This window comes from Furipterus horrens, unplaced genomic scaffold, assembly GCF_987537825.1.
Source record: "Furipterus horrens unplaced genomic scaffold, mFurHor1.1.pri manual_scaffold_8, whole genome shotgun sequence".
Lineage (NCBI taxonomy): Eukaryota > Metazoa > Chordata > Mammalia > Chiroptera > Furipteridae > Furipterus > Furipterus horrens.
Genome location: NW_028327178.1, coordinates 10775294 through 10800834, shown reverse-complemented (window position 1 = coordinate 10800834; position 25541 = coordinate 10775294). Strand labels below are relative to the sequence as shown.

General features: G+C 44.4%; 1 protein-coding gene across 2 annotated transcripts in view; it reads right to left on the bottom strand.

Annotated features, from left to right (window-relative positions):
- ALPK2 (alpha kinase 2) overlaps nt 1–18400 on the bottom strand; it is a 90747-nt gene extending 72347 nt beyond the window's left edge. Inside the window, exons 1-3 of one of the 2 annotated variants that reach the window (XM_090285439.1) lie at nt 18341–18400; nt 3915–4042; nt 852–969 (exon numbers count right to left, since the gene is read on the bottom strand). In XM_090285439.1, the coding sequence (XP_090141565.1) occupies nt 852–969; nt 3915–4023 (227 nt within the window). In that variant the 5' untranslated portion in view covers nt 4024–4042; nt 18341–18400. Of the gene's footprint in view, nt 1–851; nt 970–3914; nt 4043–13643; nt 13977–18340 lie in introns of those variants that run through there. The other variant, XM_090285440.1, reaches the window with a different exon arrangement.
- Between the last annotated feature and the right edge of the window lie 7141 nt (nt 18401–25541).

Sequence of the window (25541 nt, the reverse complement as noted above, 5' to 3'; positions counted from 1 at the left end):
TGATCTCTGATCTTGCTTTGAAACCAAAGGGGGTGTGGGGAGACAAGAAAGCTGGTGTTTATGGAACTACTACTACACAGCAAGCCCTTTACAAGCATTAAAGCATTTCATTTTCTTAGCCACCCTTTTACTTTATATATGGAGAAACTGAGATTTGACACCACACAGCCAGAAAATGGCAGTTAGAATCACCCCTAACTCTTACTTTGTTATTCTCAGATCCAAGGCTACTGGCACACACCCATGCCTACCCATCATTGTCACATTGTGCCCCCCATAAGGGGCATTGGCACCGATTTCATAGCAGTGGGGACCAAGAACACAGACTCCCACCCAGCTTCAAGCAGAACAGTTCTCATTTTCTCTCCTTCCCATGTGGAGCTTCCTGATTTCATCCAGCCAGCTCTTGGGGGAACAAAAAGGAATTAAAAACCACCTTTCTGGGCCGTGCCACTTCCTAAAATAACGCCACCACCCATGTGCTGTGGGATCACAGTCAGTCACTTCTTCCTTCCATTCTTACACAAGGAAGATAAGGCTGAAACCCTATTATGCTTCTTAACTTTCCAGAGAGAAGATTAAATGGAAATCTCATTTAACGAATGAAAATGGCTGGCCCACCTTCAATGAAATTCTAGATAAAGTTGTAATACTATCGATGGCAGCAAATAGGGAAGTGTGATTAGTTACCAGGCAGATCCTCACTGACTCACTGCCAGATGCCTAGGCTGATGCCCGCCAATAGCATCGAACACTAGGACTCAAAAAGCAAATAACAGCCAGTCTTTTGACCGGACCCCTTAGCAACCAGCACACGACAGAATACAGTCCACAGAGGCTCATCCACTTACCCATAGAGATGTAACACATGAATATACTGATTCTCGAAGAATTCGTAACTGGAAACAATGCCGCCTGCCTCTATGGTGTGACCATTTTTGTACCAAGTTACCTCTGGCTTGGGCTGACCTGATGGTACAGAAATCAGATATTAAGTATTTTTACCAAAGAAGCTCATAAACCTATAAACAAGGATGGATAACAAGCAATAGGGACAGGCATGATGGGTAAGTCAGTAGGGGGACTGGAAAAGCTCCTTCTGGTTAATAAGAACACATCATTCAATACGCACCACGGGACATGTCATCTGCCTACCATGCTTGGTGGGGATGGGGTGTACAAAACAAAAAGTGCTCTCCCTAGCTTGAAGGGACTGTTAAGAAAAATTTCTAAAACTTGGAAATAAGGCAAAAATGTGGATAGTTTCCTCTTTCAATGTCAAATGGGGGCAAAGATCCATCTAAGAATTATCTAAGCGACTGTACTTAGTTTCATTCAGTAATTACTATTGGTTAAAATTCCCAGAGTTAGTGAAGTTACATGTAAGCTTGTAGATTTTTACCCAATTGAGCTGCAAATAATCTCTATCTGGCAGAAAAGATAACCTCGTAAGTTATGGTTTATTACCCCACAGGACGTTAACCAGTGTTTGACCTAACCCGACAATCATAACCTAACATTCGTTTATTAAATTGCCTATAACTACCTAATTCCTCAAATGCTCTTTGACCAGGCTTTAATGCTTTCTGGCTCCCTTTTAATTCCAAGAATTGAAAATAAATCTTTGAGTGTTCGTTTCACATCTGCATGGGAGTCACTTTATCTTTCTGAAAATTATACTCTTACAGAGCTTAGAGGTTAGTGTAAATTACGGTGCAAAAGAGAGAAGAACAAAGTGGATTAGCAAGTGCCATGTCTTTCTGAGGGTGAGGGAGCCTAGCATGGGGGTTCCCCAGGCTGGCAGACTGCTGCTGTGCCTCTGTGATGGAGCAGCTCATCACAGGAAGTAACCCGGGCTTTCTCCCTCAGAAGGGGGTTCATCTTCCCTGGGGATCATTAACCAGAGGCAATGCTAATAGGTTAATCTGGTAAAGCCCCCAGGAAGTCCATTCGCACTTTGGGATTCCCCTCCCCCCTCCACCCTTGTGATGGGGCGGGAAGGTTTGCCGTGTGTCCCAAAGAGCTTTCTCAGGAGCATCCAGGTCACTAGAAATGCACCAAACTGTGTTATACATATAGGAGGAAAAACACACCATTCTCAGTCCATCTTAGGAACATTCTTGTGTCTTCTGTCTTCGTATCTCATGATTTTGGGCAAGCAGCCCCAGAGACCACTAAGAGAAGAACTTCATGTTCTTCTGAGACCTGTACTGTGGAGGGACCTGAGACACTGAGCCCACCTTCTCTCCCTGGTCACGTCTCACCTAATCTGGGGTCTCCCCACTAGACCACCTCTGCGCCAACACCATGAATGTGCTGGGTGTCAACTGTGCGTGTCCCTCTTAGGGTCCTCCCCGATGTAGGCACCTGAATAATCAGTCCCTGGGGCCCGGAGCAGACAGACCTGCGTGCAAGGACAAGTCCATCTCCAGCAGCTGTGTGGCTGAGTCTCTTTCAGACAAATGACTAAACCACCAAAAACGAGCTTCTCTGAAAAGCCATTAAGGAGGTTGCTGATCATAATTCATTTCTGCCTGTTCTTATCAGCCCGTGTCCCTCTCTGAGCCTGTTTTATTAGAATCCTTCTTAGGAAGCATTTAATGGCTCTTTTGGTGCATGTACATGACTTTTTTGAAGAAAGTGTGCACAAGCTAGGCCTGGAGAATTCATTGCAACCTCTTGGATGCCAATGTTTCAGGCTGCTCAGACTCAGTGATGCTCCCAGCTTCTTCATGGCTGACTGGTTTTTCCCCTTTGTGAGGCGCAGATCTGAATAATCAGCCAGAAATAAGATTTGCACGACCAAGTGCTATTTTGCACCTTGTGGGTGGTTTTTTCCTCCCTCCACTTGCTGGAAACCTTCCCCCGTAAAATCCTACCGTTGTTTTTAAAGCCTACCTGTTGCAGGTTACAGATCGAGAACCACCTCCAACATTTCACAAGTGTGTGGGGCCCCATAATCATGATTAGAGTACATTCAAACACTGCGGCTTCCTGGGGAGATAAGGGGCCCCTCCTCTGAAGGCTCAGGAGTGGAGCTGTGCCTGTCCCTCTCTACCTGAATGGCTATGCACAAACCCCGAGAAAGAGAGAGGGTTCAGGTCTGGGCTCAGAGAGGCTGAGTGCACATGCTATATACGCCAGCAACCAGAGTGAAGAGCAGATGTTATTACAGCGTCAGCTAAGGAAGCACCACCATGTCACAGGCCGGCTCCTCTCTCTGGGCTCAGCAGAAGGGATCAGGGGAGAAGGGTTTTCTGTCTGCCCTCATGAAATACCACCAGGGCCTCCAGGGTTTCAAGAATGGAGCCATAATCCAAGAAAGAAAAGAAAACAGAGCACAAGGTACAAGGTTACATTTTCCTACCCGATGATTGTACTTCTAGTTTCTTTTAATAAATAGGTCCTTTTCACCTCTGGGGGTACAAATTCTGAGGCAGCTCTGGGTCATTCATTCTCCAGTCCAGGGGGAATCCCAGGACCCTGCTTTTCCTCTACTGGGCCCCTCTGCCTTGGTTAGGAGACAAGCAGCGGGAACACAAGGTTAACCAGTTCGGGACTATCAATAAAAGAACAATGCAAAAGGAGTTTCATAAATTGTCTGCAGTGATGTTATTCATGCCATTCCTATGAGCCACAGGAAATTAAGGGTGGATTATCTAGGAAAATAACCAGTGTGGGAGCTGCCTAACCCAGAACCACAGCGGGAAGTGAGGTTCACTAAAATATGTCCAGGAAGTGACTTGAAGAAATCCTTTAGAAAAAAAATCACAGAAGATTTACGTGCGCAGCTGGCTACTTAGAATAAACTTCCCAGGTAATCTTCCCAAGTGATGTTTTAATCGTGCCTTTGTGAGCCAAACAAGCTGAACTGGCAGGGCAACAGCAGAGGGCGGTGAGCTAGTGGCGGTTACCAGATATGATGCAGCGGAGCGCGGTATCCGACTTCTCAGGAACTTTCTGGGAAAGCAAGGTCGATAAGAAACAAAGTGGGCGCTTCGGGGGCCCTCCTGAGTCTGTCATCCTCTCATGCCACGTGAATCTGAAAAATAAAAATCCCCAGCATTACCGTCTGTTCCGGGTCTTCTCTTGGCCTTCCAGGAGTTAGAGAAACGGAGAAGAGGCATGATGTTGCTCCCGGGGCTTATACAAGGCGGGGGCTGGAGCTCACACCCGTGGGCAGGGTGGAAGTCCTCAGGGGCTGGGCTGAGTCTCTCTTACACAGATGGGAGCGCTCTTCAGCTATTTTTGAGCCTCTCCTAGAGCTGTTGCTCTTCAGGCACGCCCCAGGGGGCTCAGATCTGCACCCCACCCTTGATACATGCACGAAGCAGGAACGTGGGAAGCAAAGAGCTCCCTCGCACCTGCGGGAAGAGCCCAGCCCTCTGTAAGCCAGTCCAGGAAGCGGCTGGGGAGCCATGCTTCCCTTAGTGGGCATGCCCTTGACTCATCAAGCCCCTCCCTTTCTCCTTTCCCTCCATCTCGTTGTCAGGAAACCTCTTCTTTTGAATCTGTTTTGCCTCCTCTCTTAAATTCTATCTCAAAGGGGGTCAGGAACCCCATTCCCTGGTGACGCTCAGACACGCTTTCTCACGCACAGCACTGCCGGCGTGTGGGCCAGGCACCGCGTTGTGGGGGCTGTCCTCTGCGTAGTAGCATGTGCAGCCAGACTCCTGGCTTCAACCCCCCAGATGCCCGCAGCAGCCCCCCACCCCACCGCCCCACAAATAGTGACAATCAAAAATGTCGGTAGACGTTGCTAATGTCCCCAGTGTGGGAGGCAGCCCCAGTCCTAGAGCATCGCAGGACAGCCGGAGCCCAGAGTGACGAGGACAACTGCATGGGCCACAGTTGGGGCCACCTCCTCTCTTTTCTCTTTCTTTCTCTCCTCCGAGCCTGCTCCTATTGGACTCAAAAAGTGCATATGGCCAATGACCTCCAGAAGGAGGAGCTGATTTAATGCGAAGCACTCTGCACGGGGGAGGTATTCTGAAGTTGGGAGAGTGCTGCTCCCAGAGCACTGGACAGGGCCCCAGGGGGACGGTGACAGCTAGCACTTTCTACAAGCGTGCACGCTTTGGCACAGGCAGACATTTAACATCGGACTGGTCACCAGGTGTGTTATTTCACGCCACCTCCTTTAAACTACCTCAGTGGTTTTAGTCCTTTCTGCGTCTCACAGATGAGGAGAGTGGGGCTTAGGGAGGTTCGACACATGTTCACCATCACACAGGTCAGATGGCTGCTGCCCTTAGACCCCCTTCACGGCTGTGTAGGCTGACACCTTGAGTGGGCAAGGTGCCGGGAGTGGCACCACGCACAGCTTACACGGGTACGAGGCAGCCCTGAGAACCAGTTTTGCCTGAACCCAAAGGACCCCTTCCATCCCATCCTCTAGGCACACTGCTAACACCACTCTGCCACATTGAGCTGAGCCTTTGTGGGACCCCAAGCTTTGAGATAACATTTCACTCTGTCCAGAGTGGGGTTCTCACACACTATAGAGCTCAGGAAGAAGAAAGCCCACCCCACAGCAGGATACAGCGAGCATGAGCAGGAGAGGGACACTTAGAAGCTGCAAAGGCTGAGGGTCTTCACACAGAAGCCCGAGCTGAGCTCTTGGTGGAAGAGGCTGGATCTAAACAGTCACAGCTGTAGCGTAGAAGGGGCAGCCCCTCTCCCTATGCATATGACAGCCCCTGAGCCATGGGGAACCAATCCTCCCTCTTCCCTCTCACTTCTCCAGGTTGTTCCAGACACCCCGAGAGACAGCTTGCCGGCGACAAGTTCCCTGACAACAGTTCAGGCTTTCACCAGCCCTCGAAACCTCCCGATGGGCAAGAAGAGAGCAGTCAGAGAGGCAATCGGGATGGGAGGTAAGGACCTTTGTCTCTGCTCTGGACTGGCTATGTCATTTACAGGGCCTGGTTTGAGATGAAAATGAGGGCTTTCTCATTCACATGATTACGATATTTAAGATGGCAATAGCAGGGCATTAAACTGAGTCCTGGGACCCTTCTGGGCACAGGGTCCTGTGTGACGAAGGCACAGACTGGACCCAGAAGGCCAGTCCTGCCTGGTAGACGCCTCCAGAGGAACATTCTGCCCACCAACGCCTGCTAGCCCTGCCCTCCGAGGCCATCCTTGCGGCTACTGGTGTCCCCACAGCATTTCCTTCATCTCCAGGTGTTCTGTTTTCAGTCCTTAAAAACAGAAACACGTTCTCAGACTGCCCTGATGTGAAACCCCCAAGCTCTTTGAATATCAGGGTTTAAAAAAATTAATTTAGGAGAATACACTTCCCTTTATCAGGGAGGGTGTGTGCAGGAAGCACCTTGTGCTTAGACCTGAAGTTTACCTAACACACTGAAAGGGCCGAAAAAGCTGAACATTGAAGGAATTGTATGTTACCATCAAGAAGGAAAAACAAAAACAAAACGCATAGGTGTGGGATAGAGCACATGGGCTGGGAGAGAAGTTTGAAGAGCTGCAGGGATAGGTGAGGAAGATGGAGCCGGAGAGATTAACAAGAGGATTTTAAGAAATTTTGCTCTGTGGTTATGAATTGCAGTACCAGTTATTTTTAGTTATAGGACCTTTTAAACACCAGCATGCTGAGATTGGACCACTTGGGGGTCTCTGGTTAACATGTGTTATATTTAAAAGGCCCATAGGCCCCCGTTGGTGCAGATGGTAAATTAGTTGCACAGAAGAGAAAGAAAATTCATCTGCAAAGTGGTAAACAGACATCTCCATCCCAGATTCAGTGACAAGTACATTTGGTGGTTGAGGAAGTGGAGGGGTCTACTTAGTTTAAAAATGCCAGATTTGACATGTATTTATATTTACTTAGAAGTCGTTGGAACGTCTAATGGAAAAGTTATTCTCAGCTAAGTTGGAAGAAGTATCTTTAAAAAAAAAAATCAAAAGGACAATTTTTATGCCAGCCACCTTGCACAAGAATGATGATGTTTAAAGAAAACTTGGTGAGTGTTGTTGAATTATTGTACGAGTCAATGAAGAAGCCAGCATGTGGGTCTGAAAGTACACAGAGAACGAGAAAAGTGAACGGTGACATGCTGTCTGTCCTCTCACTGCTGACCAGGTGCAGGAAGAAGCCTTTCTGTTAACATCAATGCATTCATTCATCCTGGTTCTGAGGTCTGAGCTGGTGATAGGAGCCGACATTGTAGATAGGATTTGACATGAAAAGTTGGTAATTCTCAGGGTTATGGAACAAAGAATTTTAGGGCTACATATAGGTGTAAAAGAGAAAGAATGGACTCTAACTCCAATTTTAAATCTGTTATGGTATTTCACAACAAAAGCATAAATTGTATTCACGATCTCATCTACTGCCCTTGAATCAGTTTAAAATACAGGGCAAGTGTTAGCAAATATATAAAAATGCAGCTTTGGAGAAGAAGAGATGGGGGGGGAAAAAACAAAAGATATAGAGACAAAGAGAAAGTCTTAGATTTGGAATCATCCCCCAAATAAAGATACTATGTGCATTTATCGCTAGTCTGGTAAACTCCCCAAAGATAAGGAATGTGCCATTTACATACTTTGTGTTGCCAGTTAGTGCACTGATTTGGACATGGCACAAAGGCAGGCTTCTCTAGCCAAGAAAAGTGGTAGACCAGGAGTCAGAGGTGTTAGTCCTAATACCTCCGCTTACCATTTTGAGTGGCAACATAGCATAGGAAGTTCAGTGCTGCAGAGCCGGATTCCCCGGGTTCACATTCTGGCTCCACTCCTTACTTACTAGCTCAATAAACATGTTGCAATCTCTGTGCCTCAGATTCCTCAACTGTAATATGGGGGGTTACTGGTTGTAGATGCTTCATAGGTGGCTGTGAAAATTAAACGAATTGTTGCCTGTAAAGCACTTAGTACAGTGCCCAGCGCCAAAGGGAATGCTCAGTAAATGTTCATATTATTATTATTATTATTATTATTATTATTGTTTTAGTGCAGCTTCAAGTTGGAAACACCAGCTCCTCTGACTTGTTGACTAGCAGTGATGCTGGTATCTCTGCAACACTTCTTTTTTTAACAGCTTTAAAGAGATATAATTCACACATAATTCACCTACTTTCAAGTGTACAGTTCAGTGGCTTTCAATGTACTCAGAGTCCTGTAACCACCACCACAAATAGTTTTAGAACATACTCGTCATCTCAGAAAGAATCCTATCCCTCTTCGTTTTCACCTCCCCATCCTCCCGTCCTCCCCTCCAACACACATACAGCCCTAGGCAATCACTAATCTACTGTCCGTCTCTATGGACTCGCCTAGTCTGGACATTTTATATAAACAGAATCATGTAACACGTGGTTCTTTGTGACTGGCTTCTGTCTCTTAGCATCTTCTCAAGGTTCATTCACGTTGTAGCAGGTACCAGTACTTCAGTTCTTTCCATGGTTGATCTGCGGCCCTTCTCGGGAACAGCTGGTGAGGCAAAGGGCTGATACCCTGGCTCCCCACATTCCTAGGAGACTTGCCCAGACAAGGGGGCATTCAGGGGGCAGGGAAAACTCTCCTGACCAGCAAGCAGCATAGGACCATGGGCCAAGCCCAGGCTTTGTCACTTGCTAGGGAGAAATCTACACCCAGCTCTGCCACTTACCCTGCTGGGGCATTGAACCTGAATCCTCATCGGCAGAGCGAGATAATGATAATGTTCTAAGAATTAGAATAATATATGTCAGTGGTTTTCAAGATGGCAATCCTTAGACTACGAAGACAGACCTCACTTGTTTCAATTTCCTTTTCAGCTGTGGGTTACCACAATGATATATTTTTTTTAAGTGATAGACCAATTAATGTCTAAAAATCTCTCCTCATAGAACAGCCCTCTGTAATAGTATTGACAAAACATGATTCCTTCTGTCCTCAATCTCAGAGTGTACCTCGAAGGATGGAGAGGGAAGAAAGGACAAATCAAGCTGTCGAGAGTTGGGGTGACATTGAGGCCTTTATGTGTCATCTATGGCTCCTCCCCAAGTGACTGCGAAGTCGCACAGGTTACAACTCTGACAAACACACCAGTTGACTCAGAGTCGGTTCAGCCACCAGAGGCATGGGGCGCTGACGACGAAGGAAAGTACAGTTAAGTCGGGTGTGTTTCATGTTTCGTCGCTCCTTCAAAGGTAAGAACCCTTGAAGACAGATTTATCATTCTCTGCTCGAGATGGACAACCAGTACTGAATTACTGATGCTAGGAGCGGGGGCGCTGGTGGGGCTCACAGACAACCTTGGAGAAAGAGCGTGTTAACTACAAAATGACAAGCTTTGTGCGTTTTTGTTTTTTAGCTGTGTGCTTTCCTTAAAAAAATTTCTTTGCCTTCGTCCTGGCTGGGTGGCTCAGTTTTTTGGAGCATCATCCCATGCGCCAAAAGATTGTGGGTTCGATTCCCAGTCGGGGCATATACCTAGGTTGTGGGTTCGATCGCTGGTCGGGGTGCCAACAGGAGGCAACTAATCGATGTTTCTCTCTCACATGGATGTTTCTCTCTATCCCTCCCCCTTCCTCTCTCTCAAAAATCAAGTGAGGATTTAAAAAATTTACCTTTAATTATACAAATTCTAAGGGCATACATTCATATTCTTAAAAAACCCTATAAAGGTAAGGTCTCCCATAAGTACTAACCCTTATCTCAATACTTTCCCCAGAGGAACTGTTGCTATCCTTTGGGGCATCTTACTATCCATTTATGTCCTTGGCCATGAACTGTATATACTCACCATGTAGTTGGCTTATCTTACTTAGTAGTCAGTTTTTGGCAGTCTGACAAGGTCAATCCAGCCCGTAAAGGGTTGCATCATTTTTTAAAAACTGCTCGATGAGATCAGTGCTGCGTGGCATGGCAATACTATGCTTAACCCATCTGTTCTTGCTTTGATGACGTACGTCTTGGCTGAGGTTTCTTAGACTGACAAATGTGTCTCCAAGAACAGTGTGGTACATGCCTCCTTGTGGCTCTTTAGATGAGCTACCTGGAAATGGAATTGCTGGACAAAAAACTATTCACATATTACTTTCTGATAGATATTCCAAACCAGGAAGGGCCCTTAACAGGATAGCAGAAGGATGTGGTGAGGGAAGGCCCAGATTCCTGGGTTCCAATCTTAGCTCTGGCACTTACTAGCTTCTCTTCCCTCTGCCTCTGTTTCCTCATCTTCAAAACTAAGAGAGTAGCAGTTAACAACTTCACTTGACTGTTAGGAAAATGAAGCGAGGAAGTATAAAGCTCTTCTGAATAGCATGGTGAGCGCTATATAAGGGTCAACTGCTGCCAGGAGCTTTGGGCTGAACATCAGCAAAACTACTAAAATAGTTTCCTCTCACACTGGAGACCAGGGAAGAGGTTATGGGAGAAGTCTTTGAACATTTAAAGCTCTCAGCTGAAGCCAGGTTTTATTTTGGCTAATCTGCCCCCACCAGATAGCAGGCGGCGTGGCTGCCGTCAACTGAAGGGCTCTCGGCCACACGCAGATGACGGGAACCAGCTCCCCGGGAGCAGGCAGCAAAGCCAGCTGTACCAGCGCTTTCTCACTGGGGACAGGAGGGATTAGTTCTGATTACCCAGCCTAATCCAATGGCATTTGGGTTCCGAATTTGCCGTCTGAGCTACTATGGATTTGGGTACCACACCCACTGCCACTTAATACCAGTCCTATATTAGGGAAAGTGCCCTCTCTCAGATGAGTTCTGGAAATTTGAGGGGGGCTGGGGATGAGGGCGGCAGACTGGGCAGGCAGAGAGACAGCTAATGTGTTTTGGGTGCCTTCTCTGTGTCAGCCCCCAGGCTGAGCATTGTGGAGACATCAGGGTATTTAATCCTCACAGCTAAACTACCAGACAAGTGTTCCTTCCCGTGTTGCAGGAAGTGACTTCGAAGCTGAAGGTAACTTTAATGGGTTGATGTGACAAACCTCATTCCTTACTGCCTGGAAGCGCTGGGGCTGAGTGAGATAAGAGTCCAGACATTGCGCTCTTTCTTGGGTATGATTTTAGGGTTTCATGTGAGACCTACAGGCAAGATAAATAAGCCCTTAAAAGGATGCTCAACATCATTAGTCATTATGGAAATGCAAAGGAAACCACAATGAGAGAGCATTTCACAGCCACTAGAATGGCTATAACAGACAGCCAAATGTGGGTGAGAATGTGGAAAATCTACCCCTCAGGCATGGCTGGTGGGAATGTGGAAGGTGCAGTCTAGAAGAGTTAAGCATACATTTATCAAAAGACCCAGAAATTCCATTTTTAGGTATCCACCCAAGAGAAATGAAACCATAAATGAAACTATAAATCCAAACAAAGACTTGCATACAAATGTTCTTAGCACGGTTATTCATAATTACCCAAAATTGGAAATAACCTAAATGTCCATTGGAAACAATCTGAATGTCCAACTAGTGAATAGACAGACAAAATAGAGGATAGCCCTACAATGGAATACCATGGAATAATAGAAAGAAGCAAACTAGGACACAGTGATCCCTCACTTATCATGGGTATTACATTCTAGACCCCCCGCGATAGGTGAAAATCCGCAAAGTAGGACCCTTACATTTATTTTAGTATTTACTGTACAGTACCACAAAATCCCACAATATAGTGAAAAATCCACGATAAATAATTAACTATAATATATTTTAAAATCCCACGATACAGTGAAGCCGTAGTAAGTGAACCGCAATATAGAGAGGGACTACTGTACATGGCCCTACATGGACAGACCTCAAAAACCTTGTCATTACTATGCTCAGTGAAAGAAACCAGGCACAAGAGACCACTGATTCTATGATGGGCTCTAGAGCCCAAAAGCAGATCAGCAGTGGCTGGAGGCGAAGGCAGTAGAGAGAACATTACTTAACAATAAATGTGCAGAGGGGATCTTTTGGGGGCAATGAAAATGTTCTAAAACTAATCTACGATGACGGTTGTGCATCTTGACCAAATTACTAAAGACATCACTGAACACTTATGCACTATGCAAAATGTGCCTTAATAAAGTTCATTTTTTAAATAGAGAGGGAAGAATAAGACATTTAATAAGCAACTGTTATATTCCTTGAGGCATTGCTTATGGTAGCAAAAGATTGGAAGTCACCTAAATGTCTACAATAGGAGTCTTAAAAAAATAAAATAATAGAAATCTAGTTACAGTATATCTATACAATGGAATTTTTATTTTTTAAATAGTACTGGGCATTTAAAAATAAGGCAGTTCTGCCCTGTTCAGTTGGTTGGAACATCATCCCATACACCAAAATAGTTGTGGGTTGGATCCCTGGTCAGGGCACCTATGGGGGGTGGGGCAACCAATCACTGTTTCTCTCTCTCCTCCTCCCCTCTTCCTCTCTCTCTAAAAATCAATAAACACATCCTCAGGTGAGGATAAAAATGATTATAATAATAAGGCAGTTCTATATGCACTGATATGGAATAATCTCCAAGATAAATTGATAAATGAAGTGAACAAAGAAGAGTGTGTAGAGTGTGTTATCACTAGTATAAGGAAAAATAATAATATTCTATATGTTTATTTATAGACATAATGAGTCTAGAAATACACAGGAAATTGGTAACCTGGTTGCCCCAAGACCCTGAGGAAGGGAGGGGTGCTAGCTGAGGACAGTGATTGTCTCTGCATATCATTTTGGATGTTTTAAACATATAAATGTTACCCAATAAGCAAATGCGATTTAACTTTTAAATGTTAATAGTGAGCAAGTCCATGCGCACAACAGTGAGCCTGGCACATAGATCCAGGGAACTGCTGCTCTCAAGATTCCTTTTGAATTTTTTTCTTTAAGATTAAATGGAAAATCTCCCCACTGCTACTCCTCTCCTCTGCTACTTAAAATCCATGGCAGTTTCCAATTCTTTAAAGAGACCTAACAAAAAAACAGCTCCACGTTCAGTGGAACCTGTGACAGAGCCCCTGAGACACAGGGAGGTTAAGCGACTTGTCCAAGGACACAGCTTGTTAGAAGCCAAGTCCACGAGCCTTGATTCTGATTTCCGCCTTACTGTGTGCACAGCATGCGTTCCTCTGCCTGGCTTGTATCTCTGTCCCGTCTCAGGGAAAAGACGGGCAGGAAAGGAAAGACCAAGATGCTAGACACATACAGCGCAGGACAGCGTTGTTAATGAGACCCGGGCATGTGAATGCATCGGCAGAAATCACTGCAGTTCAGGTTGAACGTCGCGGGCTGAGAGCTAGCTGTGCCCAGTGTAGGCCTGTGTCATCAGGCGCATCCCCAAACCTCTCTGGTTCCTCCTCATCTGTCCTTCATGTTCTCCCAGGCTCCGTGTGCCCTCACACTCCCTCCATGTCCCCCACCTCACCCGCCGCAAAACCAGCAGCCACTCCTTTGGAGAGTGTTCACGTTAAATGGGACCAAGAGGTGTGAAATTTCCCTGTGCAATTTCAGCAGAGGAGGACCCGGGAAAGGTCCAGTTCCCCTCTGCCCGCCTCCCTGTAGTGGGCAAGGATGAGCCCTCCTGTGCTGCAGGGGCTGAGCCTGGAATTGTTATACTGAACAAACCTCCTCTCATCTCAGTGAGTCTTCTTAAAGGAGGTCAGCTGTGGGGACAGGAGGCTTCAGAGGGTGTCAGCCTTACCTTCTACCATCGTCCTTCAACCCCGACAGATGAAGCTCTTAGAAGAACACTTTTTATTTTTGTCTCCATTTTTCCTGTTTTCTGAATTTTTAAAAACCGCTCTTTAGCTACTGTTCTTTAGTGAAGTGTCCCTTAGAGGTCAGGAGCACCACAGCCAAGGATGAGGACCCGGGGAGGTAGCGGCACTGCATCCAAGGCTTCGTTCCTTTCGAAGGCAGGGCTGAGAGGGTATGGCTTTAGAGGCCTTTCTCCAAAGTGTCCCAAACCTCCTGAAGGGGCCATTTCACTTGTCCTGCTAACTTCGTTCCAGCCTCTCCCACTGCTCAAGCCGGATGACGGATGGGCTGGTGCTTGTCCTTCCTGCTTTGAGGGTGCTGATTGGTCTACACTAATCAAGAACTCTTGCTTGCTCATTGGTTTATGAATAAGTCTAAGCTAATCAGTACATGGCTCTCTTCAGAAAATAGTTCAGGAGTGATCCAATTAGGGCAAAGTTTAGGTCCTTTTTTTTTTTAAGATTTTATTTATTTATTTTTAGAGAGAGGGGAAGGAAGGGAGAAAGAGAGGGAGAGAAACATCAATGTGTGGTTGCCTCTCGTGTGCCCACAACCAGAGACCTGCCCTGCAACCCAGGCATGTGCCCTGACTGGGAATCGAACTGGTGACCCTTTGGTTCGCAGGCCGGCGCTCAGTCCACTGAGCCACACGAGTCAGGACAAGCTTAGGTCTTTTGCTACGTCCTCCACATATGGAAAAGAAAGCATGCAGACCCCAGGGGAGGTGATCACCATTTGATACTGAGAAAGCCAGCCCGAGTTTGAAACCAATGCCCAGAGAAGAGCAGGGGAGTCTCCAGAAACACAAGAGAACCAGAGCTGGGGTAGGAACCAAACTGCTGGACTTTTTAGTTGTGTGAGTAACAAATCCCCACTGCCCTTTAAGCTAGTTTGAGCTGATTTTTTATTGTTACTTCTAGAACACATCCTAAAGCATCCACGCCTTCTCCCATCCTGTGGTGCCTGACATTCCTACCACTGGCCTTCTATTCCAGACCTCTATGGTGGACACGCCTTCACCAATTTATAGAGGAAGTAAAGAATTTAAGATTAGATGGCTTAATCAAAGAAGGCTTCTCCGAGGAAGTTCTGAGGGCAACCATAGAAAGCCTCGCCTAACCAAGTGAATTTCTGATTTCCATTCGCATCCTGTCTCCTGCCCTCCATGTTTTATTTTTTTAATTGTTGTTTCTTCCTTTTTACAGAAAGACTACCTTCCATCTCTGTAAGCTCAAATCCCACAAGTTTTCAACCCCTGCTCAAGTGCTAGCTCGCCTGGAAGCCTACCCTAATAGCTTCAGCTGGGAAAAAACAGCCGCCTCCCAGAAGACTGACAGCTCACCTCAGTGTGCCCTCCCCTCGCTCAGTGCTCCCCACAGACACGCTCCACTGGACCCCGCTTGCCCACAGGACACCTGATGCGTTTATCTTCTCCACGGCTCTAGCCGAGTGTGGCTGGGCCTCTGCATCTCTGAGCAGTAGGCAGGTCAGTGATTGAAAAGAATAAGCATGAAGTAGGGTTTTTTCAGGAACTACAGACCAAAGGAATGGTTAAAATAGTGGTTCTCGGGAGTGTGGTCCCTGGACCACACCATCAGCATTTCCAGGGAACTTGTCAGAAATGCAAATTCTTGGGACCTTCTGGATCAGAAACTCTGCGGAAGGGACCCAGTCACCTGTGTTTTAAGAAGCTCTCTAGAGTCTGTTGCACTTCAAAGTCTGAGAACCACTGGGCTTGAGGAAGGTGTTAAACTGCTGACTGAGGGGCAAAGGAGCCTGGTTATCGAAGAGCAGGACTAACGACCCAGTGAAGGTCAAGGTGAGTCGTGTGACCCTGGACATGCTGGCAGCCGCCCTAGAGGACACGACCCTGGGAGGAGTGGGGAGCCATGTTTTCAGAAGGGAACAATTCGGAACTGTCATCTCTTCAACCTGTGTCCATCTTTTTAACCTGCCGTCCAAAGTCCCCACGTCATTCTGGGCTGTCCCAGGTCGGGGTGCATTGGCAGAAACCTCAACGAGGGCTCTAAAAATGTTTAAGTGTTCTTTTCTGTCATGTAGGTCGGACATTTACTCTTTCATTTTTGTCAACCCTAAGATTACATGACTGCTTTCTCTCAAGTTATTTTACGTTTCTGAATTTCCAGGTTTCTTTTTTTTTTTTTTTTTGGCAGAATTAAACCCAGTATAATAGGGTTCCTTGTGAACCTGTCAGTAACAAAAGCAAAGAATTTATCCAGATACTCTGATGTACCTGGACAAAAGCTATGGGGACCTCGGTAAGGACAGCAAGGGCAAGAATAACGACACTGATAAAAATCTTCAGAGCTGTCCCATGAGCTCTGCTGTGACTCTTGTCTGCTCCATTCCCCTGTGCCTGACCCACCGTCATCCCAGCACAAGGGGGCATCCTGATCATCCTGAGCCCTCCTCACTGACCTGGCAATTCCAACCACTGCTCCGGCGATGACCCTGAGCGACTGTCTCTGCTCAGCCACCCAACAGCTAGTCCATTCCAGAGCATCCTCACGGCACTTACTCTACAATGCCTGTGTCTAAGCCGAAAGGGAGCCAATGCAGGGGTCCACTGTAATCTCTGAGGCCAGGCGTGGCTCGTGCTGAGTTTTAGTAACAATCACAGACATCATTGTGTATGCGGAGATTTTCCTTAACCTCCCATTCTGTGGACTCATGAAAACTCATTTAAATACGGCACTGTTAAATACTCAAAAGCGTTCCCAGGTGAGGTGGATACATCTCTACCTCTCTTTTTAGACAATAAATACATCATCAACCACTTTCAGACAAAAAATAGTTTTCCTTATTTATTATAGATGTCTTCTAAAGTATAATCTTTTTTTCTGAATTTTGCTCTCAAACATTGTTTTCAAGTACAGACTTCCCTTCAAAACAATCTAAGTTTCCCTGTTGTTTTTGTTTAATCATTACAGTAGTGTCAAAAATGTGTGGTTTCTATGACTTTATAATTCATATGATGAAAGCCTTCTGAAATTTTAGGGGAGAGAATGTTTTTGGTTAGCTGAGAAAAAGAACTAGCCTTGTGGAGAAACTACAATGTGACAGATAGTTTAGAGGTGTTTAGTTATCTAATCTGCCATCAACCTTATCAGAGTGGATGTTGTCTTCCTTTTACAGGTGAAAACACAGCCTGAGAAACTGAGCTATAGCCAGGATTTGATTCCACCTGTGACCCCAGAGCCTGGGCTTTATTCCTCAGCAGCACCTGCTTCTCGCCACCTCCACGCTGATCACGATACGCTACGGCATCCTCCTTCCCTGGGCTGATACCTACAAGTGAGTGTGTGGGGGGCTGTGAGAAATGAATTAAATCGGGGGGAGAAAGGGAGTGATCTTTGCAGAGGATGGAAATAGGAATTCAGCCATACCTAAAAATCTTCCCCAAACTGTGATCCAACGTTTTGCAAAAACTTCAAAAGGGCAATGGAATTTGGGAGCTTACATACATTTAGTTTGTTTTAAATCCAGATTTCCAAAATCTGAATGAATTTATTGACGATGAGTGGCTTTTCATACAGGATGTGTCCATCTGTCGATTCAGAAGGTAGCCTACAACATCCTGGGTTTCAGTTCAGAAGCCTCGCGGCAAAGCAGCTCTTTCAATTTACCCTTAGCTGGGATGCTGGTATAAAATGTCTCTAACTATTCCTGGTTAATTAATCTTAAAAAGAAAAAAAAAATGAAGGCTGCCTTTACCCAAGCAAACGGTTGTGGAAGGAAAATAATGAGAGCAGGAGCAGCTCTAACTGCTGTTCTTGCTTTTATCTATTTTTACATGATCGCCGGAGCTCTGTAACTGACACCCTTCATCAGGGGTTTTCAAGTCTGCGTGTGTTCGTCAAAATGTAATGCGACGGTGATGCCATTTTATGGATGGATTTTTTGAAGTTGACGTTTTGTGTTAAACTTTTAAAAAATCTATGTAACAACTCAAGTACCATGTCCTGCCTCTAGTGAACAATACTGTATTGTACACTTAAAAAAGTATTAAGAGGATAGATCCCATGTTAAGTGTTCTTCCCACAATGCAAAAAAGAGACAGAAAAGGAAAGAGGATCTATTTTAATGCCTCAATGAATGTTTACAGTAGCCATTTTGAAATGCCGGATAGCTTTTCAGTAACGTGATTCCTGTGGTCACACAAGATACGTGGGGATTTTCAATTACCGTGATAACCCAAGCGAAAGGAACAACCTTTGACTAAAATACTCAAGTATTTCAGGCAAAGGTACATGGGGCCTGAATTACCTGGCTAGTTACCTCCGTTTTTCATGGGGCTTTGTAAAACCTTTACAAATCCCTCCTTCCAGGCATCCTGGATGTTTGTTTTTCTAATTGTTAAGATAGCCATGATGTGAAAGGATCTTCTAAAATTATTGTCAAGCAAAAAAAAAAAAGCAGACATAAAAATAATAATAATTTCCCCCGAAAGACCCAAATTGAAAATGAGAATCTGGCCACTTTAAAATCCTATAAACCCTCGATCCCTGACCTGTTTCCTCTGGACACAGTCTGCTTTGTTCCCTACTGTAGAAAATGTAAACAACCATACATTGAAAGCACAGATATTCTTTATGCCAAAACCAAAGTCTAAGTACTTACTTTTCAATACTTTCTGTCCCAGAGACGCGATAGGAGAGCTGGCTTGGCTGTGGGCTCCCAGGGCTGCGTGGGAGGCATTGATTGGGTGTCCCTGTTCCTGGGTCTGGGGATTCAGAGGACCTACAGGGCTCAGGGTCTTTTCCACGAACAGGTCAGAGCACAGTTGGGTCTGTTTCCAGCAAAGCTCCTATATTCCTAAGAGGGAGAATTCCGTGTCCCGGGACGTTCTGGAAGAAGAGCGTTTTTCCCTGCCATAGAAGGACCTAGGTCATTGCCGACCCTGGAGAATATTTTTTAGCATCCCTGTGATGAAACTTGAGGGCTGTGCTTGCAGTAGGTGCGACACTTGTTGTTGACGCCGGGGAGGCCCTGGCACGGGGGCCTGGTGAAATGCAGCCCCAGTGAGCTGATGAAACCCAGACGAGCTGTCAGTGATGTCTCGGGAGACTGAGCAGCGGTCTGCAGAGTCCATGCAGGGCCTGGGGTTTATTTAGCTGCTTGCCTCTGGAAGAGCAAAATCTTGCTGCCTGACAAAGTAATTAAGGCCAGAGTAACACCAGCAGTTCTACCAAGGGTATCAGACATCTGAAGTTCACATAGGAAACCCTGTGGGGTGGGGGGTGGGGATGGAGAAGAGGCGCAAATAAGAGTCATATGCTGTTCATTTAGGAGTGGTATTACCGTCGTTCTCGGAGGCTGTCTGAGCAAAGCAGAAGCCTCAGCCAGGCAGGATCCCTCCTATTTCCCCCCCCTCCCCCAAGAGTCCTCTCTCCTTCCCCTCACCACATTCACACTCTCTCTCTCTCTCACTCTCTCTCTCTCTCTCTCTCTCTCTCTCTCTCTCTCTCTCTCTCTCTCTCTCTCCCTCTCTCTCTCTCTCTCCCTCTCTTCCTATTTTAACTACAGTTAGTAAGAAGAGAATAGAGGAAAACCAAAAGAAATCCATAGAACAAATACCATGAGACCCGTTCCTGCAGGTTGTCAGGAATTGTTCCTGTGGGCAAAGTAGATTTTGTAACGTGGAAATTTCTTTTACTGAGTTTTGTCCAAATCCAAGGAAGAACATAGAAAATCCAGAAGTATATTCTGTAACTACTTGGCCTCTCTACAAAAGTATTTTAATGTACCACACCTGGAAACTAACAGCTTCAAAAGAAGCCTCTTATGAAATTCAAGGAGAGGGCTAAAATTAGCGGCTCAGATTGGGTGACTTTGAAAGGGACGTAACTGAAAATATTCACTCAGTCCCGAGCACTATAATTCTCAAAAGCACATTGCTTTTACACAGCACAAGTGCGTGCATCTCTATACCTCAATGGAATAAAATTTCCCACACGACAAAACAATCACCTAAAACTTAATATCAAGAAATGAATGGTTGGTAAGATCTGTTTCTCAGTTTTATCTTCACACGAGAAGAAAGATATGGAGAGCTGGGAGACTCTAAAATACTGACTGTCTCTTTGAGAACACATCTACGCAATGCAAGAGAATGCAGAAATGACCAAACATGGGTGACTGCGGGTATCAGCTGGTTTTGTTGAAAGCTGGAGCCTCTTCAGAGGATCGTTCCAGAAAAGAGGAACTAACTTGGAGAGTGAAGAGACGGGGAAGGCGAGATGATAAAAAACAAACGGATATGACGGCACAGCAGCAGGAGAGGGTGAAGACAAAAGCAACCCACGTCACAATAGCGATAGGTGTGAGAGGCTCCTGAACAAAGAGAGTGCCCGGGGAGGTCCTACAGGGAAGAGTTAACTCTCCCTCTGAAACTTAATTCTGTTCTGCAAGGACAATTTGAATAAAACTCCCTCATCTCCCAGCATCCATCTCCTAGCAAAACAGAGTTGAGGAGAGAGAACTTCTTATATATATAAAATGGATTTTCCAGAGTTTGTTTTAGTGCTCATTTCACTAGCCTGCAGCTGTAGAATTTCTGTTTCAATCTCCGATTTAGGGGAGTGGGAGTGGAAGAGAGTCGAGAACACAGACCACGGGATTGAACTCAATGAGGCCAGGACGCTGTTCTGAATTTTCTGTGATTGCTCAAAGGAGAGGATAGAAGGAGACGGAAGGAGGGAAGGTGAAGAAAGGAAGGAGGCACATATCTGTGCCCCTCTGGTAGCACTAAAAAATAGCACAGGTTTGTGATTAAAAGTAAAGACATAAAAATGTTTAGCATCGTTCCCAGTAAACAGTATGGAATATAAGAAAATATGTTTAAGCAGCCTTTTTTTCTGAAGCTGTAGGAAAAGGAAAAAAAAAAAAAAAAAAAACTTCATTTGTGAAGACTTGGAAATGTATGTATGTTTGTATCAGATGATTTTTAATCACTTCTCTAGAGAGACCTTTTGGACTTTATTTTCTTGGCCTCTTGAAGGAATGGGTGCCGATGGGTTCACAGACCACTCTGGGCTTGTGGAGGAGGCTGGCAACTCAGTCAGTTCCCAGCTAATCTGCATATGTAAAGTGGATCCATTAGGTTCTTAAGCTGCTCTTCACTCCCCAAACTTGGGCTTGGATGGGTACGTGAGGGGTTTATCTGCTCATTTAATTCCTCCTGGCATAGAAGGTCCTCGAACGTTCGTGTTTAGTGGTACGAGTGATAAATGCCCTGCCCGGTAGAACACATTCTTGGCTGAGGCTTGGTACCAGTCACATGTCAGGTCAGATCAGATTTTTTGCCAGGTCCTTGGGCCAAGCTGGAAGTGGGCCGGTTTCTCCTGCTTCAGGGAGCAGGCGGCATTTGGGGAGGGACCCCAGCAACAACTCACTCTCCCTCTCTCAACAACTCATCCTCATCCAGGGTCCTGAGGTTCTTGAATTTTCTGCACTGTGTGTGGTACCTTGCTCAGTGAACGTAACCTTGAATTAGGCATTTGCAACCTTCATGCAGTTCCCTGTATTTAAGGGGCTGTCAGTTACTCAGGTAGGTCAACAGAAAAAATATTAATATAGATACAGTGGTGAAAAAATATTAATGTAAATAAGGCTGTTCTTTCATGGTGCTTTTCTTCCCAGGTAACAGATTTCTATAAAATTCTTCACCAGAACATGAAGTTTCTAAATATTTGCAAAATACAGTTAACAAATTCAACTTTATCAGAGGAACTTTTTCAAACATATGAATGTTGTTTGGAATTTGGATTTCATTTTCCCCCAGAGTATCAGAACTATAAATGGCATTTAGGCGCACACAACACCTTACCGAAGTATTTAATCCACCATGTTCCTGAAGTACTATATTTCAGCTACCAAAAACTACAAGTATCAAAACCAGGTTAAAATTCAATTTAACTACATAGGACAGTCTAAGTACCTGAAGGAAAAAGATCTAAACTTCCATGATAAAATTCTGACAATTTGTCCAGTTTCATTTAAAAATAAAACATCCATAAAAAAAACAGTATCACAACTTTCAGAAGCAAAATTCCAATTTTCATAAATGTGTATGTTGAACCCGAGGCCCAATTCCACAAATACTAAGTCAAATTAACTAGTTAAACACAGTATGGAAATTTAAATTTTAAAAAAGATTTGCCTATGTTATATATATTATTATATAAAAGTTTCCTTTTAAAGGCTTTTCTTCTGATTTTATTTTTTTATTTTTAAGTATATTTTATTGATAATGTTGTTACAGTAGTCCCAGTTTTCCCCCTTCCCCTCCCTCCTCCCAGTAGCCCCCTTCCCTCCAGCAACCTTCCACCTTATTTCAGTCCATGGGTCATGCATGTAAGTTCTTTGGCTTCTCTCTTTCCTATATTATTCTTATCTTCCCCCTGTCTATTTTGTTCCTACCAATTATGCTTCTTAGTCCCTGCACCATTTCCCCATTTCTTCCTGGCCCCCCTCCCAGCTGATAACCCTTCCAATGATCTCTATACCTATGATTCTGTTCCTGTTCTGGTTGTTTGCTTAGTTGGATTTTGTTTTTATTTTTTTAGATTCAGTTGTTGATAGTTGTGAGTTTGTTGTCATTCTAGTGTTCATAGTTTTGATCTTCCTCTTTTTCTAAAATGTGTCCCTTTAACATTTTATATAGTACGGGCTTGGTGATGATGAATTCCCTGAGCTTTACCCTGTCTGGCAAGCACCTTATCTGCCCTTCCGTTCTAAATGATAGCTTTGCTGGATAGAGTAATTTTGGTTGTAGGTCCTTGCTTTTCATCACTTTGAATACTTCTTGCCAGTCCCTTCTTGCCTGCAAGTTTTCTTTTGAGAAATCAGCTGATAGTCTTATGGGAACTCCTTTGTAGGTAACTCTCTGCTTTTCTCTTGCTGCTTTTAAGATTCTCTCTTTATCTTTAACCTTTGGCATTTTAATTATGATGTCTCTTGGTGTGTTCCTCTTTTGGTCCAACTTGTTAGGGACTCTCTGTACTTCTTGGAATGTATGTCTATTTCCTTTGCCAAATTAGGGAAGTTTTCCTTCATTATTTTCTCAAATAAGTTTTCAATTTCTTGCTCTTCCTTTTCTCCTTCTGGCACCCCTATGATCCACATGTTGGTATGTTTCAACATGTCCTAATGGGTCCTTATACTATAGTTTTCTATTCTTGTCTTTTTTTTTTTTTCCCTCACTTCTCATAAACCTCTCATTAAGAATTCTTCAAGAGAGTCTCCATGCTTTTCCTTCACTACACTGTGTTATATTTTATGTGGCCAGCATTCTACTCTTAGGTATTTGGATTGCTTATACATATTTCTGTTTGTTTTTATAAATAATGATGTGAAATATATTCTTGCAAATAAATCTTCGGGCACATCTCTCTTGTCTAAGGACAGGATGTTAAAAGTGGCCCTAGTGGGTGAAAGGTTATGAATATTTTAAGGTTTTGAAATAGACTGCCAAACAAAACTCTAGCAGGTGTGCTGTGCTGCAAGCCCACGGCAGGTATGAGCCCGCCCACCTCCCTGGGAGCAGCGTGGCACTGAGCACTGTTGCTGAAAATGCTTTTGCAACCTCAGAAGCAAAACTGGCATTTTAATGCACAATTCTTTGATTACTAATGAGATTAAATACAATTTTATAAGTTCATTGGCCCTTTTTCTTCTATGAATGGTCTTTTCAATTTTGGAGGGGACAATTTTGCTATTTGAGTGCTTTCCCTTTGCACACGTAAAAGCACCTCACATATAATTTGCTGAAAATAGGTTATGTCTTCCAATTTGTGCTTTGCCCTTTTATTTTTAAAGTTTTGAAATATAGAAATTATGAATTTTTATTTAACAAAAATTATCTCGAGTGGAGAAGGGGGAGTTATTTAAAGAGTACAGTTTTGGTTTCACAGAATGAAAGGTTCTGGAGATCATTTACAAAAATGTGTGTATGAGGTCTGTCCAGAAGGTATCCATCCATGTAATATGAAAAATAAATACATTTATTAAAGAATATACAAGATACAAGAAACATTGTACATAGGACAATGACACCTCAGTCCCCTTCAAATTAGGCACCTTGGGGCCTTACACAGTTCTCCCAATCACCATCAGCTGCCCTGTCGTATTATCCTGAATGTCATCAATGGTCTGAAATCTCTTCCCTTTCAAAGGTGACTTTAGTTTTGTGAAAAGCCAGAAGTCACAGGGCACGAAATCTGGTCTGTAGGAGGGCTGGGTGATTTGACATTTCATCAAAAACTCTGCACGAGATGTGATGCATGAGTAGGTGTATTATTATGATGAAGCTGCCAATCACCAGTTGCCCATAGCTGCGGCCTTCTGAATCATCCCAATAGTTTCCATGGAGGAATGTTCAAGCTTAATACAAAATTTGAGGCAGATTTGTTGCTCTACTCACTCAGTCATTTTGAATGTGCTGGCCACACAGTGCACATGCTCACTCAACAGCATCTGCCACCCCACTGACTAGTACAGTGAAGTCATCATTGTTCACACATAAGCATTCCAGTCCACTCTCCTTGACTGCCAGGTTACATCAAAGTCATGCAAACCATTCTCGTTATATTAACAATGGCCCAACTTTTTCCCAACAGACCTCATATACTTAACATTACTAAACTACACACTTAAGAATAGTTAACATAACAAATTTTATGTTAATTTTTTGCCATAATTTTTTAAAATAATCTTTTTATATTGTGCTTGTTTTTTTTTTTCCTTTGCATATAAAGTCCCCATCCCACCATGTACTTATTCACTATCCTATACAAGGCAGAGTAGGGTAAAGTTGGGTTCAAATCAAGTCCTTCTGCTCCTTTTTGTATTACTTGGTCTGTGCTAATGTACTGGGCCAGTTTGTGCCTTTTCCTTAACCCAGATAATATCTAAAATTCTCAGTTTTCTTCCTGCTCTAGGGCCTTCTACCCTTTGCAATTAATAGATTGATATAGATATAAAAGTTAAGATTTTGCTTTGAAGACTCTAGATTTTCCCCCATTAAAAATGGAATGAAATGGGAGTTAGGACCTCAGCTATGACTGAATAAGGAAGCTGGAAAATCTTCTCCCCCAAAAGCAACTGTAAAGAGGGACAAAACAGACAAACAGCCACTTTAATGTTTTGGAAATCAACCAAAAGGATGCGACAATTTGAGAAGCATTTTTGATTGAAGAACTTCACACCTTTGGGTACTAAGAATGGGTTTCTATGGCATTCTTGCCTAGAGCTGCTCCCACTCCCCCCACCCAGCTGCCATGTCACAGAGGTCCCGCCAGGGCAGGCTGTGAGCACTGGTGATTTCACTGTCATGGTCAAAGACTCACTGGCATTTGAAGCAATGAACAATGCCTCTGCCCAGTGTGTTAGCAATTAAAGTAACTCTTAGCAGCAGACGAGTGGAGAAGGTCAACAGCTCTTGTAGCCTGAGGATGGGATTGGGGTTGGGGCAAGCATCTGTCTGTCTGAGGCTACATGTGTGTGCAGTACAGACCAGGGAGGACTCAGCTATCCACCTACACATTCCCAGCAGGCACAGAGGAGACATGAAAGGGCCCAGCAGAAAGTAAATACCAGAGCAGACTTGAAAATGGCTGTAACTTGAATGCGTTCCCTTACACACACACATATACATTGGCAGAGGATGGAAGGTTTACCGGTTCAAAGTATTTGATCACAATCATTAGCTGACTACTAGGCTATGCAGATACAGGGCGACCACTAGGAAGCCAAACTTTAAATTTTTTAAAAGAAAACTGAGCAGAAATATGTGTCCACGGGCTTTGGGGAAGACATATTC